We start from the raw sequence: 20416 nt of genomic DNA, 5'->3' as shown, positions 1-20416 counted from the left end.
GAAGAAACTGTATCACGAGGGAAATGCTAGAGGGTATAGTGGCAGGAAAAAGAGGGAGGGCGAAGGAGACTGCAATTAATGGACGATATCAAAACAGAAAAATCGTACGTGAAGACGTAGAGTTTAGCTGAAAAACGTGTAGCATGGAAGCCTCTAAGTTGCAGCAAGTGACCTGCCCGTAATGGCAGAATACCTGTGATGATGATGGTGTAACACTACTGCGCTACAGCGGCCAAATTTCAAGATGTCTCATACACACACACACACACAATACTATATATATATATATATATATATATATATATATATATATATATATATATATATATATACTGACACATTCCCTTTTTCTCGTGTTTGAATTATTGTCTGTAGGCCTGCGAATAATATACAGGATACCTAAATACTATTAGACTTGGAACTGAAATTATCTTCGTAAATTCAAGTTAATTGTTCATCATTATTAGATTTTCTAAAAGTCAAACAAAATCTATGCATCCTACACCTTTTTTTCAAATATATGATCGAAGTTTAACATAAAATTTTAGAGCCAAGTTTATATGAAATATACACCTGCTCTTTAAGTATAATTAGAACTACATTTGCTTCCCGCAAATCGAACCTGTTTCTCCTGAACCAGAGACAACCGCGAGGAATCTTATAGACCATTACCCTATAACGCGTTTAAAAAACAGTTTTGTATTGTGGTAACTGAAACCTTTCACTAATATACATAAAACAGAATAATATACATAAAACAGAATAGCACGACAAGAATTTATTACATACTTCCTTCTCTCAGAAAGAACTTCACCTCAACAGGCTGAGGAATGGCTAAGCATTCAGAATAAGAATAACACTTTCTGAAATAATAACTAGCAAACTAGTTTCAATTTACTGATTCATCTACTTTCTGTTTGTGCAAACACTAAAGAAGCAAGAGCTCGAAAAATGGCAATTTTAAAAATACCCGGGGCTTCTATCCACGGCTTTTGTGTCTCTAAAATACTGATTTCTTTTTACGTTCTCACTTTAATAAGGAAATAACAATAAATTCCTCCTTTATTTTCCCATTATAAGGCGATAAAACATTTAATTGCTCCATTCTCAAGGAGAAAAATATGAAGATCAATATTTAAGGATAATTGCTCAATAGGACAGAAAATAGGCAAGTTGCTGCATGGAATTGATTTTTAGTTCAAACAAAATGATTTTAGAGCTATTAGAGTAATGTTCTACGAAAAGCAGATGTTTTAGTGAAAGTTTAATAGAGTTAGCAACAACTGTTCTGGAAAAGTTATAGTTAGAATTACTAGAACAAAATTGTCATTTAGAACTTACGCATAAACTGGAATTTCAGCTTTTCGTTGAGATAAAGATATCTTTATGTAGGAGGTTACGTGGAATATGTGTATCTACCTATATACGTAACTATTTATTGAAGCCGCTAAAATTCGAGAGAGAGAAAATTAAAACACGATACCAGAGTTTCCTGTTTCAAACATATTGAGTCGATACTAAGAAAGAAAGAAAGAATAAATTCTGTAAATAAAGAATTTTTACTATCGCTATCCATCATTCCAAAAAAAAGTCGTTTGTAAATTGAACTTACATGAGGTTCTAATATAAATCTGAAGCTCACAATAAGGTGTCTCTCGATCGAAGAACGAGATGTAAATGAAATTCTATACCAAAACAAATATGGGGTTTTATCTGTTTCTTATTGTTAGTTAATAAAACATTCTCTTGACTGCCAGTTTGAATTTAGGCAACCCGTACTACATATACTACATACAGTAATTTGATAAAAATCGTTAAGCAACCAACATATGTGGATGCCATAACTTTCGGGCCACCAGTGAAATGTCAATTTGAAAACTAATAAAGAAGACAACTAGCCATAAAGTGAATATAGAAGTCAACAGTAGAAAGCATTTTTACAATTATAGAATCCACTACAAGAAAGCAAAACTGACCCTTGACTAAGAAATACACTAACAAGTCAACAGAGTGAAAATGTTCTTTTCTCTTCCAAACCAGCTCCATTCCAGAAAAGCTGGCTTTTTTGCTTACCTAACCAACATTATGTGTAGCAGTACTGTCTACAACCTTACGATCTTTAGCTGCTCTCTTGTGTTTCTTTTGACTATAAAGGTAGCTCTGAGGTCCAAACCAAAGAAATTTAAGACATTGAACGTACTTAACCTTTTGTCCTCTCGTTTTCCTTTCGAGATATTGCAGAGACAAAGAATAATATTTTAATATATGTGTCTGATTTTTTAGTAAGTACAAACTACTGTTGAGTAAATAGGGCAATGTCGTTGAGAAGGTCTGCATCTCACCCAAATCCAACATGCAAGTGTATTACGAAATAAATTATTTGACAACGTGTAACAAACTGGTAATACAAAGTATTTCACTAACATTCTCTAAAACGTAATAAATACACAGAAAAATATTAGTGTTAATCTTTGATTTCCGCTACACTTTGTAAATTATTTTTAAAAAAGTGGAACGAAACTGATAAATATCCTTAAATGTCGACTACTTGTTTACTGAAATTACTTCAGGCAATCAAATAAGTAAGTAGGCAAAAATAAAAAATAAAAAATAGCGAATCCCCACTAATCGTACTAAAAGGCAGATTTGAAATGTTTTATAGGAGCAAATAAAGTCAGAAATAAAGCGTTCATTTTTTGTCAAGTACTCATGGTTTGACACCTGGCTGTTAACGTTTATGGCGGCCAACATCGTACCCGTGGGCTCGAGGCTCTTCAGTTTCATTTCACTTTCTTATTCCACCAATTCGTTCAAAATCATTCACCTTCATAAATCATTTAGACTATTAGGCACAATCATAGATGTAAAAGTGAAAAATTGAATTTCGCTTTTTGGAAAGTTCCTTATTTCATTTATTTAAAAAGAACAATATTCATTGAGTTAGAGAATAAAGTTTAGAATTCTTGGAAACTTCACTCTCCCTAGCCCTTATATTGATTATGAAGAAGCTCAATATGCAAGTAATTGGCTTTGGATTTGATTGTCCATCTGGAACAGAGTATTAAAAAATAAACAAACAAGTGACTTCAGTCCTAATTTTCTGCTAGTTAATTTGTTTCTCTGAAAACATCCATCGTCTTCATCTTCTGACAACTATTTTTTTTATTATTTATTTCTTTGTTAAATACATCAGTCGTCTTCGGAACGTTTGGGTTTATATTTCTATGGACATCTTGACCTAGGCAAGGGATTCTCCTTGTCAGCAAAATGGATGGCTTTGAAATCTTGCAACAGCTAGAGAAAGTTCGATGATGCCTCCTACCACAAACCATTCCACACTCTCCCAGCTGAGTTCCTACGCGCTAAAATTCCACCAACCAAACTGCAAAAGACCCTAGCTTTTAGCTCCATCAGTAAAGCCCCTTTTCAACTGCGAAAAGAATACAAGCAATAGAAAAGGCAAGGAAAAATCCCTCTGTAATCTCAGCGATGAAACGAATGATAACTTTTCGAGAAAAAGATGACCCGTTTCCCCACCTTGGGTATTTTCCTACTTTTACTCCCGCCCAGAGACGCGGAGGGTAGACAGGGAAAGAAAAATCCGCCAAATATAAGCCACAACTTTCTCTTTTCTTCCTGAGGAACCCTTTCTATCTGTATGTCCCTTCCCGTGCTCTTAAGCTACTTTCTAGGTTTCACGCTTCTTCTTTCGACAAAAACCTGTAGCCGCACGTGAATTAATTTCCTGTTAAGGCATTACAGAGAGGTCCCAAGCCTTCAACTTTCGTATGACACTTTAATTACAATAACTTTTCAGAGTACAAGAAAAGTTTCTCTTCTGCCAGTGATCACGTGTTGTTATGATTGATGGACCTCAGGAAAGATGACGAAAAGAAGAATTTATATGTTACGAAAAAATAAAGAAACGAAAGAAACTAAGAAAAAGACCAAAAAATAGAACAAAAAGAAAGAAAACATGAGAAAGAATGTGAGAAAACTTGAATGATGAACCCTTTATAGTACCAGAGTGCTACCTACGATTAAATGGAACTACAAACTTTCCATTCGGATTATGTGCGTAGTTTCTGAAGTTGTTGTTAAGCTGGTGGAATACACAAGTGGAAAAAAGTAAATAATATGTAAAACTAAGAAACTTAGGAAGAATTGTCGACCTTACGAAGCATATAATTATAAAGTTACGTACATTGAGACTTCTGAAATAGATTTTAGAAGAGAAGAACATACCTATTCAGCTGTATTCTAATACCAGCATGTTAATAAAGTTTTAAGAGTAAAATATCGCAAAATTAGCCATCAACATACAAAAATGTACATATTGGACTAAAATATGAATTTGAAATTGATGAATTCTGATTTAACAATGAAGTAAAATAAACTGCGTTTTCATGGGCAAATCGCTCAGGCACGTACTTTGTGACTGCGTGGTCTTGAGGTTTCGATATGTGGAACTGACTGGTAAAAGATGAACTATTAATTCGGGTTTCATATAAATCAATAGACTCCTTTTCATATAGGGGCAATAAAAGGGACTCAAACGTAAAATAAAATCCAATGAATGATCCACTGAAATGTAAAATGAGCTTACTTGTCTGCGTTTGGAACAGATTAATGATGAAATAAGTAGACAGAATCCTATTAAGTATGTGAAAGTAAATCATAATATAAATATGAAAGAAATGAAACATCAACAAACATAGAGACTAATACTAGGTTTCGATATGGACTACTTTCAAGTGTCCAATTATGTATTACAGTCTATCCTTCCATCTCTGGTTGTGTTCAACGTGACGACCAGTATTTTTGACGATTATATGAGACTGCGCTTTTTACTGGAGAAAACTTCTTTGCAAACGTAAAAGGCATAAGGTTTTTAGAAGTCCAAAACATACTAGTACATTGGGATGTCATCGGAACTCTTCGTTATCATAGTGATAAAGGGGGCAGGTCGAATCTGGACATAAGCGTAAAATACCAAGGGACATTTGGGTATATGGCTGGATGTGATTGCCTTTTCGTTCTTGTAAATGTCCTTAAAATATATCTCTGGTAAAACATAATATTAATAATCACACTGTTGGCAATGTGAGGTAACTTTAACAAAATCCAGCTACAATAATAAAACCGCATGGATAAATTATGATTCACTGATGCACAAGGTTCATTGTTATTTTGAATTGGTATTTTTTCATAATTGCCTCAGTTGATCAGACGTATGCTTGCTTTGTTTACTGTGACCACAAACTTCCACCGATATCTCGCCAGGTAGCACTCGTTCAGGTGTTTGCAGCTCGTTTTCGCTACACTTTATGGCGGACTTCTAAGACATGATCATTCACCTTATGGACAGTCCTGAGACGTGATTTATGGGAATGGAACAATGGACGGTTGATTGCGATACAAGAAATACAATGACCATAATGCATTGTATCAATGAATTCTCCGACGTCATCAACAGCTAAACTTGGCACAACACCAGTTGTGTCAGCTTCATTGATGTTCGTTTCGAATATACGTAGCTTAGTAGGCGATATTCAGTCCGGAGGCGTCAAACAGCGTATCTGATGCGTTCATGGCACAGCCTAATTATGCCAGAACGATTGAAGTATCTATCGAAATATGATACAATGTAGCCTACACAGAATCGATTCACAGCTTCATTAGACTTCGCACATATCGATTACTTTACTGGCAGATACATCACACACGACTGACCCAGTTGTGTAACATTCATGTTTCTGCGCCGAGACTGCTACGTACCTAGTTGGAAGCTTATCAGACTCTATATAAAAGAAATAATTAATAATGACCTCTCTGTCTTTCAGTAATATAAAACTGTTCCTTGTAAATAGGATTTTAAAAAAGGAAGCAGAAGACACTTCATATGTTTGACACTTTTGTAACACAACATACTTCTGAATTAGAGATCTGTAGAAATCTTCACAGAAAAACAGGACATGGCTTAGAGTGCGACAGAAGGTTCCTTACTTAATCAAAAGCAGTATACAAATTACCACAAAAAAACAGCACTGTGCAAATTAACCGCAGTAACCATAAAATAACCCAATAATAATGATCTGGGTGTGCAGCGTATAAGGAAACAGTTACAAGTTTTAGAAAACCTTTATCTCATTCTTCCATAATTGTATAATTAATTTTCGAAATTATACGATAAGAATGATTTATCCTCGGTTTGAATGATAAAGTAAATGAAACGGATCACTATTTTGAAGTAATGACGTTTTAAAATGCGAAATCAGTTACACAAACCATATGAGCAATTTTGAGCAGTTTTCCTAGAGTTGCTAAATTATTCAGACAAGTTGCTTGTGTGCATTATTACCACTACTCAATAAAATATCTTCCGTTTCATTCTAACAAGTATACTAACTAATTCTATTTTCTGTGTAATCTGGAGGTTCAATGGTACATTGACAAAGGATTTCCAATTCATTTTTCCTCAGATAACAGAACCCCGTCCCTAATTTCTACTTCTATTTCTATGAAATTTATCCTTCCTCCCATCTCCGCCTATTTCTTCCTAATAGTCTTTTTCTAATTCGGTTTACAGTTTAATTTTTGAAAGCGCTAGTACTTTCTTCCATTCTAGTTACATGACTTCCGTTTGATCCTCTCAGACTTAATGGCCCTAATAATGTTAGATAAAATATATAAATTATCCAGTTCCTCTTATAAAGTTTACCAATTTCCATTCCCTTTGAGTCCGAATGTTTGCCTCAGAATTTAATTTTCAAATACTTTAAGTATGCGCGAAGTAAGTGGCCATGTTTCGTAGCCATTCACCACATAACTATACATAATGTAAATGTTTTAAAAATCTGTGTTTTAAGAAAGTAAATTACTCATCATATATTGTATTATTTCTGAACTTTAGATCACAGTTTCTGCTTTAGGCTAAAAGGGACAAAAAGGAATGACGATTAATCATAATGAATAGTCGAAGAGAAAGACAGAACAATTCTTTCCTAAGTGAGATTCAAACCAGAGAATATAAGCCTTGAGATTGCTAATCTAATGCCTCAGATTGATTGATCATGTTCACCAGATCTATTACATAAGTGAGATTAGTACAATCAGAAAACTACACAGTTCGAGTTTCCCCCTAAAATGAAATTAATTATCAACGTGTTGACAATAGTAATTAATAATTTTCAGGTTCTCTTAAAATATTACCATTGCGCATTCGTAACATGTAAACCTGGTGAAAAGAAGTGGAATAATATCTATACTTTTAGAACAAATTCCAAACGAATGCATAGAAAACATTATTTTAGTAAATTAAAGAAATGAAGATTTTGAATTTGATATTCAACTTACCGTCTAGTTTAATAACCCCATCTGTTTCTCCGAGGGAATTTTTGGCAACGCATTTGTATGATCCAAAATCATTTTTATTGATGTTTCTTATTTTTAGCATCATGTAAACTTTGTACGTACTATCAACCAACACTGATTCATATTTGTCACCTGAAACAATAGAACAGATAAGTAAATACTAGCGAAATAAAATAAAGGAAGAACATAAAAACATAACTTGAAGTGATATGAAGATACAGTTAATTATTATTATGAATTGTGGTACGAATTTAGAAGTAAATTATCTCTGAAGGGATTAGAACATGTAAAACAATATGTACAACATAATATAGAGAATAATTTTACGAGAGCGATACAAACAGAGGAGCTATAAAGTTAGGATGGAGATTTGATGAACTGCAATAAACAGTGTTATTTTATGTCAAATTTCAAGAATAAGTTGCTGTAAATATATAAATAATACGTTTAGTTAGAACTCAACAACGAAACTAAGAATAAAATAATTTTATAATATATCAAGGGGTAGAGATGTAGCAATAGAATAAAAATGTCTCGAATAACTGACGTGCATACAGATATCGTCCCTCTCGAGGCAAAAGGGCGTATCCCATTTCCTTAGCTTTTCCAAGAGACAAGTTTAAACCCTTTCCCATTATGTATTCTATCGTCTTCTTTTAAAATTTAGTTCGATCCCGTAAGTTATATATCTGAATCGAAGGAAATCAAACTAAATTTTAAAAGAAGACGATAGAATAAATAACGACAAAAGGATTAAGATAGTCTCCTGGAAAAGTTAAGAAAATGAGATACGCCTTTTGTCTCGTGAGTGATGGTATGATATGTGAAGAAAAGTGAATTTATTTAATTATAATTTTAGTATTATCTTTTTCACCACAGGATATACAGTAAATCGGATAACGTAAAACTACAGTATATAAAGGAGAATATAGAAGCAAATATAGTGTATACATATAAATATGCTGCAAGCCCAATCTAAAACATGGAAGTAAAAATAGAAACAAAAGATGTAACATGAAAACTACTCAAGTTTATTTTTATACTTTACTCTTGTTTTAAAATTGTTCCGATTTCTATTTTATTATTATTATTATTATTATTATTATTATTATTATTATTATTCCTTAATTCTTACATGTACACGTTAAGGCTAAATGCAACACGTTTGAAAGTAATTTCCTTATGATGAAATTTCACCTCTCAATAACTTCTGCATGAATTGTTCAAATTTACTGCAGTCCAATTTATATTGGACCTAAGTAAATTAGATTATCTCAATATATAGAGAACTGTATTTGAATCTTCCACTCATTTTGAATTCCAAGTTTCAGTATAGGAAACCAGTGCATGATTTATCTGGTGTAAGTGAAGGTAGAATATCTGTCTGCAAAAATTTCGCGCTTCCATTTACAATGAATAAAATGTATCTCTAAAAGGGATGTGTATATACGAATAGACTTCGCTTATTGTGATTTTGCTTAAGTACGTTTTATCCCTTCTCCAAATAAATCCTTGTAATTCGTATATAGACAATAACCTGAAGTGAGTGATACGTTGTAACCAGGTTATTTATTTCTGAAACTCTTAAATTGATCCCTATTTGAGAGTTCAGTTAGTTCCATTATGGTCAATTACAGAAAAGATAAAATGAAAACAAACAGTACATGTTCTCCTTCTGTATTGCAAATTCATATGTATTGTAAAGTGGCATTCGTATAGTTGTAATTACATAATCATTTATCAAAAAATCATCCACAATTATGGGGGAAGCCGTGGAAATTTTCACGTTTAATGATTTCAAATTAAAGGAGACAGATTGATTTGGAATTCTGCGTTCTTATGTAACATTGAAGTTATGAAGAACTTGATTTATTACAAGAGAATACAAATCACTACTTCTTCGTGGGACCTCAGTGGTAGAGTGCTCACCTTCGGTCCCTGGGGTTCTTGGGCGATCCCAGCTACTGTATTTTCTGGTAGATAAACACCTTGATCGTCGGTTCTCTTAAGCTTTTCCGTTTCCTTGAAACGAAATTAATAGATTTCAGAAAGCTTTGCAGTAACCAAAACCAATGATAGACGGATGGTGCCAATTTCGAGCTATATGATAAATGCATTAAAGACTCCCAGCCAATTTCTTTCAATTTCTGACAGACCTATAAAGAGGTATGAAGTCTAGGTGTCAATCTGATATACAACACTGTTTTTGTTGACCAGTTCTGGTCATTTTTCTGATTTCCTAAGTGCACTTGCGCTATTTGTTGACTAGAAGTTCGAGTCCACCGTTGCGTCCGGCGGCAGCAGTTCGCAATGTACGATGCCGTTCCAACCTCATCAAATGCACAATATGACCTTCCTTGAAGTCAATGTGGGCTTTGTCACAAACTGTGAGAGCCTCAGCTCGCTTCGACCAAGGGTTTTTTGCACATTGTTATCATCGGCTATCCCCTTTTTACCACTTGTGAGCAAAGCTTCAGAAATGACTCGAGTTCGTTACATATCAGTAAAAATTCGCAAATCGAAATTCAATTGATTAATTAACTTTGAGTCATATTATGTAGCACCCAAACAACGAGCTTATTTGTGTAACCAGATTTCTTCAAATCATTTAACGTTCGGAGATAGGTATTTAGGTCATTGGCGATGCCATGACTTCTTATATGCCAGTCTTATCGAAATTTGCAAGAATATTATCCATTTTTTCTGTGATCAGTCGTCCACAGTGTGAAGAAAGAACCTCGGACATTGAGATTCCTAGCAAGAAAGGAACTAAGCAATCTTGATTGACGCTCTTGATAACATATCTTGCACATAAATAATAATACTTCTTAATAAGCTTGTTCAGCATTTGCGCTTCTATCGAAGCAAAATTATAAAATGTAGAATAATTTTGTGGATAGTACACTTACCTTCATGGCGCAATAGCTTAGTCTGAATATAAAAAAGTTTTTCACATCTATTAGCTTCCACTGTGAGCTGAAATGACGTTGGGCCTGACCTGATGCGATTCATATATTTGAAATTTAGGACACTAATATCATCTCGTGCAGTAAAGCCTCAATGCTTTTCAGACTACATGCTACTACATTTTTATTGTAAATTAGTCTTTATGTTCTTAATACACAGGAAATAGAAGACTTGTGTGTGTGAAGATCGTAAAAGTTAATTTACAAAAAACCCATATCATATTTTTTCTAAATATATGTTCCGCTATGAAGTAATTGCTGCAACTATATAAACCGTTCAAACAATGTGGTACGAACGCACATGAAAGCTAAAAGATAAAAACGTTACAGATATTTATGTTTTAAAGTAAACGTTACTGTATAGACACATATAGTATCTCATTCTGACAACGTATGCACATCATATAAGTGTTTACTTGTGGAATGGAAGGTATTTCACTATGTATGATGCTCATTAATAACTGAATTCCAATAGCCATTACACTGCATATTCCGATTGTTAGCCGTAAGTAATTTACATTTGATAATGATGTTATTGGTATCATAATAGGTTCACAGATTCTGTATTAACCTCCATCACCTTCTATGGAAATTTGAAATTGGATTAGCTTTCATATCGCTCGAAAGCGTATACTTCCAAGTGTAATATGATATTCACGCATCTGCTGCTTCGAAAGTGAAGATTTAGTGAACTTTTACAGCGCCTTCTTTCTTTGCTTATTATTCGTCTGGTGTGTATTACGTTAAAATGTTTAAATATTATTGCTCTGTGCGTAAACTGAAAGATGGATGCATATATAGTTAATGTGCTACGGTTTGTAGATTAACAACTGCATTTTATTTTTTAAAATAATGACAACATACTAACAATGTAAGTAGGTGAATTTATCTTATCGAATTCGCTAAATGTTTTTCTTCACTGGCATTTCTTCGAACTGCCAACTGCAGTCAACAAACGGAGCATTCAAAACACAAGAGCACGTAATCCAATTACCAAAGTTGTGAGAAGAAGAGGAATAAAGTTTGTTCGTTAAGACGTACGACGTTCGTTCGTTTGTTCGGCGTACGTGGAAAAGTTAACATTGTTTCTAACATTATATAAGTTATTCACGATATCTGAACACTAATCTTTTAAGATGTAAAAGGAGCTCCAGAAAGAGATCATAAAAACGAAATATGTCTAAAATGACCGAAAGCGGACTTGATTTTCTTATACACTGAACGTGCCAAGTATAAAAATGAATGTTTCATATTTACCGGGTGGACCATTTATGTTGATAAATCCTTGTAATATTTAAAATTACGGATCAAAAGAGCTAAAATTTTGTACCACGCAAATATTGACAGGGGGACATTATCTAACTATTCTTTGATGCCACAAAATTAACAGAGTTGCAGACAAAATATAAACTTGTAATTTTAAGTGACATTATGTCAGGTCATTAGCTATAAAATCTGCATGTAAAACAAAAACATACAATACCACAATTATCACGTTGTGTTTTAAACTAAGGACACTACATTATCACAAAACATCCAAAGTTTGGTGTCCACTACAGCAGTAATATTCCAAATTACACAGACGGGATAATGCACATCTGATGTAATTTAGAGTTTAATACTATAATTGTGATATGACGGATTTTGAATGAATACAAAGTTACAAGGGATTAAAAACTTGTCCTTCTTCAAGAGCCTTTATTTCGAAAAACAGCTTAAATAAGTAGCACCTCATACAATCGCATAGATGTTTTTCAATAAATGTGAACATAAACATACCACTTAAAGAAATGGGACATCTAAAATCGTTCTAGAGATACGATAAAAATTGTTAAAGTTTGCAACACTGCTGAAAATTACGTAGTTCGTAGAACTTATTGTACTTACACCAACCAAAAGGTATTGTTGTAATATTATAGAAGCATAAAAAATTCAGAATTGTTGAAAAAGTTCCCACAAATAAGACATTTTAAGCAACATGTTTCTAATATCTTCCGAATGAATTGAAATGTCCAATCGCTGCAGAAACACTATGATCTTTATGTTTATTTAAAACCATCCGCGTAATTCGATGTGATACTTGTCAAAACAGTGGGTGGAAATAAATTCCTTTAGAAAAAATCAAATGTTCAACTCCTTATGATGTTGTATCTACTTTTTCGAAAAACACATGACGACCGTGATATTCAATATAATATATTTTAGATGTGCAGCAGCCCGTCGGGCTCACTTGCGTTATTACTGTTACAGAACCCTCCAAAGTTGGCTGTCATTCGATATTTATGATACTGATGCTATAGACTCTTTAAGTTGCTACACTGCATAACAAGTATGGTATTGGATTTTCTCAGTTTACACGTCAATTTGAAATAGTATGTAGTAACCTGACGTAGTACTTTCTGAAGAAACAAAAACCCAACTTTATGGTGAGTGAGCAATACTGATAATTTTGTGGTATTTCAGAGTATGCCAATGTCCTCATGCCGGTGTATGCATTGTACAAAGTTTTAACGTTTTTCGTCTATTAGTTTAAAAGAAGTATAATGATAAATGGTCCACTCCGAGCATATATATATATATATATATATATATATATATATATATATATATATATATATATATATATATATATATGAGGTGTGGCAATTAAATAACGAGACTGTCCACCTCCTGTCGCGCAAGATCGTTGGGGAAGGTAGCTAATGATGTGTTGTTGATCTTGAACCTTCACGAGCAGCCACTGTTTGTTTCAAAATTCTGAAAGCTTTTCCTTTCTTTGCAGGCTTGCATGAAGAGGACAGTGTTCTGTAGTAGTGCCGAAACCATGGTGAACAGTAAAGTTGAGCAGCGCATTAACATCAAATTTCTGGTAAAATTAAACAAAACACCGACTGAATTTTGTGCAAAGTTAAAAGAGGTGTATGGTGATAAAGCTATGTCACGTGCGCGAGTTTTCGAATGGCATAAACGATTTTCAGAAGGTAGGAAGGAAGTTCAAGATGATGAACGACCTTTGTGTTCAAGAACGGACGAAAATGTTCAAAAGAATTAATGAACTTGTGCGGAAAGACAGATGTCTGAGCATTCGGATAATCGCAGACGTGACGAACATTAACAAAGAGACAGTAATACAAATTTTACAGGACAATTTAAACATGACAAAAGTTTGTGCAAAAATTGTCCCGAAAAACCTCTCTCAGGAACAAAAAGACATTGGAAAGACCATTTGCTGTAACGTCATGGAATGACTTAAAGCAGAACCAGACTTGCTAACACGTGTCATCACGTGTGATGAAACATGGATTTTTCAGTATGACCCCGAGACTAAGCGTCAATCAATGCACTGGAAGACTCCCACATCGCCAAGAATGGAAAAAGCACGAATGAGCAAGTCCAAAGTAAAGGCAATGCTCATAGTTTTTTCGATATCAGGGGTATCATCATGACTTAAGTCCTAATTAAGTGTTGAGAAAAAGAATAAGGAAGAAGAAACCGGGTTTGTGGAAGAACGATGCATGGATCCTCCACCAAGACAATGCGCCTGCCCATAATGCCCTTTCTGTGAAGCAGTTTTTAGCAGCCAAGCGCATTCCTGTGCTCAACCATCCTCCGTATTTCCAAGACCTGGCTCTCTATGACTTTTAACTATTCCCAAAAGTGAAAAGTGCATTGAAGGGAACACATTTTCAGTCTGTGGAAGAGATGAACGAAAAATGGTAGAACGAATCAAATCACAACTCACTCAATGTCAATTTGATTGCATAACTCTCAGTTGTTGTTTTGGCTTAAAAGTGGGTGCTAGAAGTGCTTTACATTAACATTATTTATTTTCAGATTAGGGTGACATCTGACGACCTACAGCATTGCTTTGAACAATGAAAGGCACGTATGCAGCGATGTATAGATAGGGGAGAGTAGTATATTGAAGGGGATAAGAGTCAATTGTAACTTTCTTTGCAATACATCACATTTATAACACCACCCTCGTTTTTTAATTACCACACCTCGTATATATATATATATATATATATATATATATATATATATATATATATATATATATATATATATATACAGAGTGTCTACGAAGTCCTTTGTCAGCCCGTATATCTGCAACTACTGCGAATATGATAAAACGCAAATGCTTTGTACAGGACCCACTTCTCATCATATGTCAACATCCTGTCCAGAAATGGCTCCTTCCTCGGAAGAGACAACAAAGAAACACAGGTGTCTTCTGGCGTTGCCTTCCGGCCCGGAGTCAAATCATATGGGATCCAACTACATAATTTGTAGTGTTTCCCAAGTTGATGGAGGTGCTGCGGAATGGTTTCTCCACTCACACTGAATTGTAGTCCCAGTTCCTCACATGTCTGGTCACTGTTCGCCTCAATTGCTGCCTGAAAATCTTCATTTTGTGCATGTGTTGGTTGTCCGGCACGTGGTGGGTCTTCGAGTGTTTCGTCACTGTCCTTAAACTTGTTATACTACCACTGCACTATCCGCGTAGTTATGACACCCTGACCAAAAGCCTGGCATATTTTTCGCCCTGCTGCAGTGGCGTTTGACCCAGTTTAAACTCGTACAGCATACACGTCCTTATGACGCTCTGTGGAGGTCCGATGTTCACTCTGTCCTTACGCAAATTCACGGTGTAACTGAACTGCCACAACTAGGTAGTACCTATGTTGGATATACCCATACCAACAACTCATCTTCACTTTATGTCCATTCGAATTCAACTCACGATATGAGGGCCAATGGAACACAGACTTCCTCAAAAAGCGACAGAACTTTATTGGTTACCTTTACCTAATAAAAGTTGCAATATTTATGCATTTTTAACAATGATGCGCTTTGCAATCCGGAAATTACTAATTTTTCGGAAGGACTTGTCCCCAAACCTCTTTGATCGAACACAACTTTCAAATTAATTCAATATTCTATTCTTTACTAAAAACGGTCACGGAGTCCTTTTAAATCAAATTAGTATAAGCTTCTTTAGAGGAATAGATGTTATTAGATTCTGTGATTATTTTTCAAGTGTAGTCAGTAATGCTTCCGACGTCAATGTAAATTTTCCTACAATATGTTGGCCTACTAATTTACTTATTTGCCACACAATTATTATTTTTTTCATTGAATTAATGTTCTTACATATTTTAATTCTTCAGGCAGCTTCCTCGGGACAGTTGCCTGATATTACCTGTTAGGCATGTAGTAATTTCATCACCAAAAATTCTTTTGTATTTCTATAAATTTTCGTTTAGCTCTCTTTGTTTAATTCATATATTATTTTACATAAGCTGTAATGCCTGAGAACAGGTTTATGGAAAATGTTTTTATCCGTTTTCCACTCGGGTAGCGCATTTCAATGAAAATGTAATGTTAAATACCTTCGAAATTCTATATATTGGTATAAATTTTAACCTTCCTCCCTCATTAGGATATGCTCTTTAATCAAAGTAACATGAGAAAAACGTAGCTCAATCTACAGGTAGAATTGTCCCTTACAAGAATCAAATCACAACTCACTCAATGTCAATTTGATTGCATAAATCTGTTGTTGTTTTGGCTTAAAAGTGGGTGCTAGAAGTGCTTTACATTCACATTATTTATTTTCAGATTTTTAGTCATATGTGTTATCTAATTTGCTTTAAGTGTCCTCAAGCGTTCTAGACTTTGCTAGAAAATACATTTTTACATAATACATTTTATTTACATTTTTAGTCTGAAGATTTGTAGTTAGTAAGAAGAAGAAAAATTGAGATATGGTAGGAAATATAAACATTAGCATTCGAAATGCTAGTAGATTCAATTGTAAAGATATGAAATTCCTAAGGACTGTTGGAACAGTAGAGAATAAATTTTGAAAAACTCTGTGGTGGTCGCCAAGATTATGAAATAAATGCAAGTTTTGTAATAAAGATTGACCCTTATTTTGTAATGAAATTACATGTTCGTTAAAACCAGCATATAACCATTTATACAAGCTGTCTGGTCAGAAGTAGTCAAAGGTAAACGAAATCGATTGAAACCAAGTTCCAGAGCACCGTTATTGTTGGGAAATCAGGTCCTGACAAGTAGCGTCATTGCGTTGTGACAGTGATTAAAATGTATATATCTTAAACTTGAGGGAATTGACTCCCTTTCCCCTAAAATGACATCTCTGGTTACAAGTTCTAGCACAAGTAATGTCTGCTCACAGTCCACGTATATTGATTTTGTTATTGAGCCACATGTAGCCAAGGTTCCAGCCACATATAGAATAAAGATACTTCTAAGAATATGTAAAATAACAAGATCTTCTTCATTGTCAAACTTCTTTACTATCTTTGAAACTAATGGTAGTTTTCTCTAGATTAATTGAAAATTAATTAAAAAAAATGCATCAATTATGTTGGTGACCATCATAATATGCAAATGCAATAATAAGAACGACTATCGTAATAGATTTTGAAAATAAAAATATTTCGGTAGAAACCAGAATAGTAACTTAAATATCATTTATGGTACCCTGTTTTATAATATTTGTATTATACGTAAGCAAAGTAAAATTACAATAGTATATTTTAGGTTTTGTCTTGCTTATCACTTTTAGTTACTTTATTATTTGGAAAGATTATTCACGTGTCAACCTATCCAGTTTAGGTGAAAGACACAAATGTTCCATATGAACATATGGAAAATATGTCTTGTGCTATACTCAGCAAGCATATTTATTCATTTTATTTGCAGTAATGAAAAATAAGCTTAGTGCAAAATTGTATCTCAATGTATCTTCGTTGCCTAACCGTTGACTGAATTTTTAAAATATATTGGTCTCTTTTTCGGAAACATGTAATTTTTCTTTTTCATCAATCCTTCGTAGTTCTCTAAATGACAGTGACAGAGACAGAACGAGAAATGTCAAAAACTGTCCTCGAGGGTCACATGACCAATCACATCAATCACTGCTAAACATGTGAGTCGTGTCGAACCTCAACAATGGGAGATCAGCTATGTCGAATAGCCACATGGGAAAGCAATTCCTTTTCGATCAGTAAATGGAATTTCCTTATGTTGCGATTTTACGGTTTGAAAACATGGACAAGTTGTAATAATCAACGTTAAAATATAATAATCCAAACAGCATACTTAAATAATGTAGTTATTCATTTCCTGGAAAGATTAAATTTCCTTTTCGTTCTATCTAATACTAGTTGTTAAATTCGTTAGTATGGTGACTCTTTACAGACATTCTTGCATACTCCATTCCTAGTCATGCATGTCCGTTGCGACTGATGGTTTGCAAACTTTTATTTTCAGCGGCATGTCTAGTCAATAACTTAAACTATCAACTTGATTATGGATATTACATTGTAGTTAAGTTGTAGGTCAAACTGTGCACATTGCAATCAGTCTTTAAGGAATTTGATACGAGTTTTGGGAAATAGCTTTCGACCACATCAGTCATGAATATCATTTTATGTATATTAAGCTTCAAATTCCTAAACAGAATCCATAACGACAAAAGATTTTGAACTAAATAATAACACGAATTTTCTGCTTTAAGGCGACACTTCATTTCTTAGTGAATGTGGTTTTGGTATGTTAACAATGACCCTAGATATTTGAAAGTATCAACTTTGTCGAAAGTATTATTTGATATTTTGATGCACCCATAATTTGCAGTATTACGATCGCGGTAAACTGCAAGCGTCGAATAAGACCTCTCTATTGCTTTCTATTGTTTTCCTATCATTATCTATTATATTTACCTGGTGAATACTATTCAGCTCTAGACCCTGGTTGCTGTCTTTGATTTTTGTTATAGCGTACTCCAGACCAACAGTAATAAATAGTCTCCAAACCAACAACAACAAATAAACTCCAGACTAGCGTACTCCAGACCAACAATAATAACTGTACTGCAAAACAATAATATCCCACTACCGACCTTTAAGAGTATCATTAACAAATTCAACCCGTTTAATTACTGATATTATTCGTTTGTGAACGAAAAGCCCTGTTCCTAGTTGGTGATTTTTATTCCCTTCCCCGTAAAAGAACGTAAAATTTCAGGATTTTAATCCTCCCCTTCCTTTCATCTAACTTCCTGAACACCTACTAGATCCATCCTATATTTCTCTAAATGGCTCGTTACGAACATTATAGGCTCCTGCCTATAAAGACTTCTTATATTCCATGTTGGAAATTTCATGTCCATTTTACTTTATTGAGGTCGTGCTAAGTTATCACTCCTAGTCCGCGGATTCTGTGAATGTTTCTAAACAAGTGCCCTTTTTACACGATGAAGTTGTTAGCCTTACGCCAAACCCTCAAGCTAGAGGATCACCTTTTACAGTCTGTCCATGACTGCTTATTCAATAGATTCACAGCTAACCAATATATCTACAGACCTTCTCTTGGATCCACAAACTGAGGACGCGCCAATCCATGGTGAAAGAAACCCACATTAATCGGGGTTCGAAATCTGGTGTTTTAAGGTTCGAAACTAATGGCGAACAATATTGGCATAAGTTTCAGTTTTGAGAATACTCGTTCGAAGCACACTTGTATACATGATTATGTTAAGGCATATTTATAGGCGGCATAGAGTGTGTTTAATGAACTCGTCTGTTATATAAATTGAAAAAGAATAACTGCTGCACAGGATAAGCATGCGCCACAAGCTCTACCAATTTTCACACTTTCTTGCCCTTCCTTTTCTTCGGAGCCTTCATCATTGAAATCTCCTTCGATGTATCCCTGTTTGGTAGTTTGTCCACTTTTTTTGAAGGTTATGACACCAACAAATAAGGGTTCATACATGTTTGCAATTTTTATAAGTTCTTTCGATAGTTGAGCCTTATCGAGGTTTAATTTTATTGTCAGTGCTGCAAATGCGTTCTCTGGAAGCCGTTCTTTTTATTTCGTTGAAACATTTAAGATCTTGATAACCGTAAATCCTTAAGTAATTCAGAAGGATATTCAAACCTTTCTTCCACACTGTTTACTGCTAAATCCAAAATCTCATAATAATGTTCCACTTTAAAGAGATCTGATGAGCTTAAGGGTTAGCCTCTTTCATCAGATGACTTTTCATCAGCCATTCTTTTCTTCTTCGATAGCCGGCGAACAGTAAAATCATCTTCAATTTCAATGTCAGTATAATATTCCTTTAATTGCAGATTCGTTGCTTTGCAAAAGTCTTTTGCTTTGTCAATAAAGTTTGCGAATTCTTTATTCTGGTGTTGAAGTTTCTCGCATAGCTGTTCTCGTAATTTTGCTACTAAATTCCAAGCAGTAGTATAATTCAGAGCTTGGGACTGTAAATATTTTGAGACTGTGGATGTTAACGCGAATAGGTCATCGTACACAGCATACATCACAATGATATGGAATTCACACCATTTATGCAACAAGGTCTGAAATTGAAACTTCGTTTTTGTATCGAACTGTCTGCTGGTTGTAATGTCGTTTTGGAGCAGTAGAAAAGTCAGAAATCGGTCGCTTAGGAAGCCTGTTGCATCTTGGTGTTTCCCTTGATAAGTGAAAGTATCAATGATCGCATTTAATACTCTGTGTTTACTTCACCATCCAGTAGCTCCAATATTTTGAAGCATATCACTTTCCAATATAATTCTGCTTTACTTTTTCCGTCCACACATCAATGCGCTTATGTGATTCAGACAGAAACACTGCATTCATCTGAATGAGACCAAATAGATTTATTGCTGCTTCATCTTGCTCTGTGGAATCTACCATTACCAAGTTAGGGATATGAGCCATACAACGTGTGTATACATTTTCAAGATTCTCCTGTTTCAAATTATTCTGCACGAATTCGTACCCCGAGAGAACCCCGAGAAAACCCACGCACACGGTGTTTGTCCACCACAAAGTTCACTTGGCGAGGGCTGGGATCTATCCCAGGACCCCAGGCACCAGAGGTGAACGCTCTACCACTGACCCACCGTGGCCCCCACTAAGCTGTTTCAGCAACGATACATCTTGAGGCCCCAGAAGGACTTTATAAAAGTCAGTCTCATTTCGGCATTCATGGGCCCCAATATACATTTAGATTATATGAT

At 34.6% G+C, this 20416-nt stretch overlaps 1 protein-coding gene across 1 annotated transcript in view; it reads right to left on the bottom strand.

The window, feature by feature from the left end:
* LOC145666042 (opioid-binding protein/cell adhesion molecule homolog) overlaps positions 1–20416 on the bottom strand; it is a 476706-nt gene that overhangs the window by 64926 nt on the left and 391364 nt on the right. Inside the window, exon 7 of the mRNA XM_081733141.1 lies at positions 7357–7506. Coding sequence (XP_081589267.1) covers positions 7357–7506 — 150 coding nt within the window. The remainder of the gene's footprint in view (positions 1–7356; positions 7507–20416) is intronic.

This window comes from Thermobia domestica, chromosome 12 (assembly GCF_964235325.1).
Source record: "Thermobia domestica chromosome 12, izTheDome1.hap1.1, whole genome shotgun sequence".
Taxonomy (NCBI): Eukaryota; Metazoa; Arthropoda; class Insecta; order Zygentoma; family Lepismatidae; genus Thermobia; species Thermobia domestica.
Note: the sequence above shows the minus strand (reverse complement) of the source record. Positions and strands in the feature narration are given on the sequence as shown.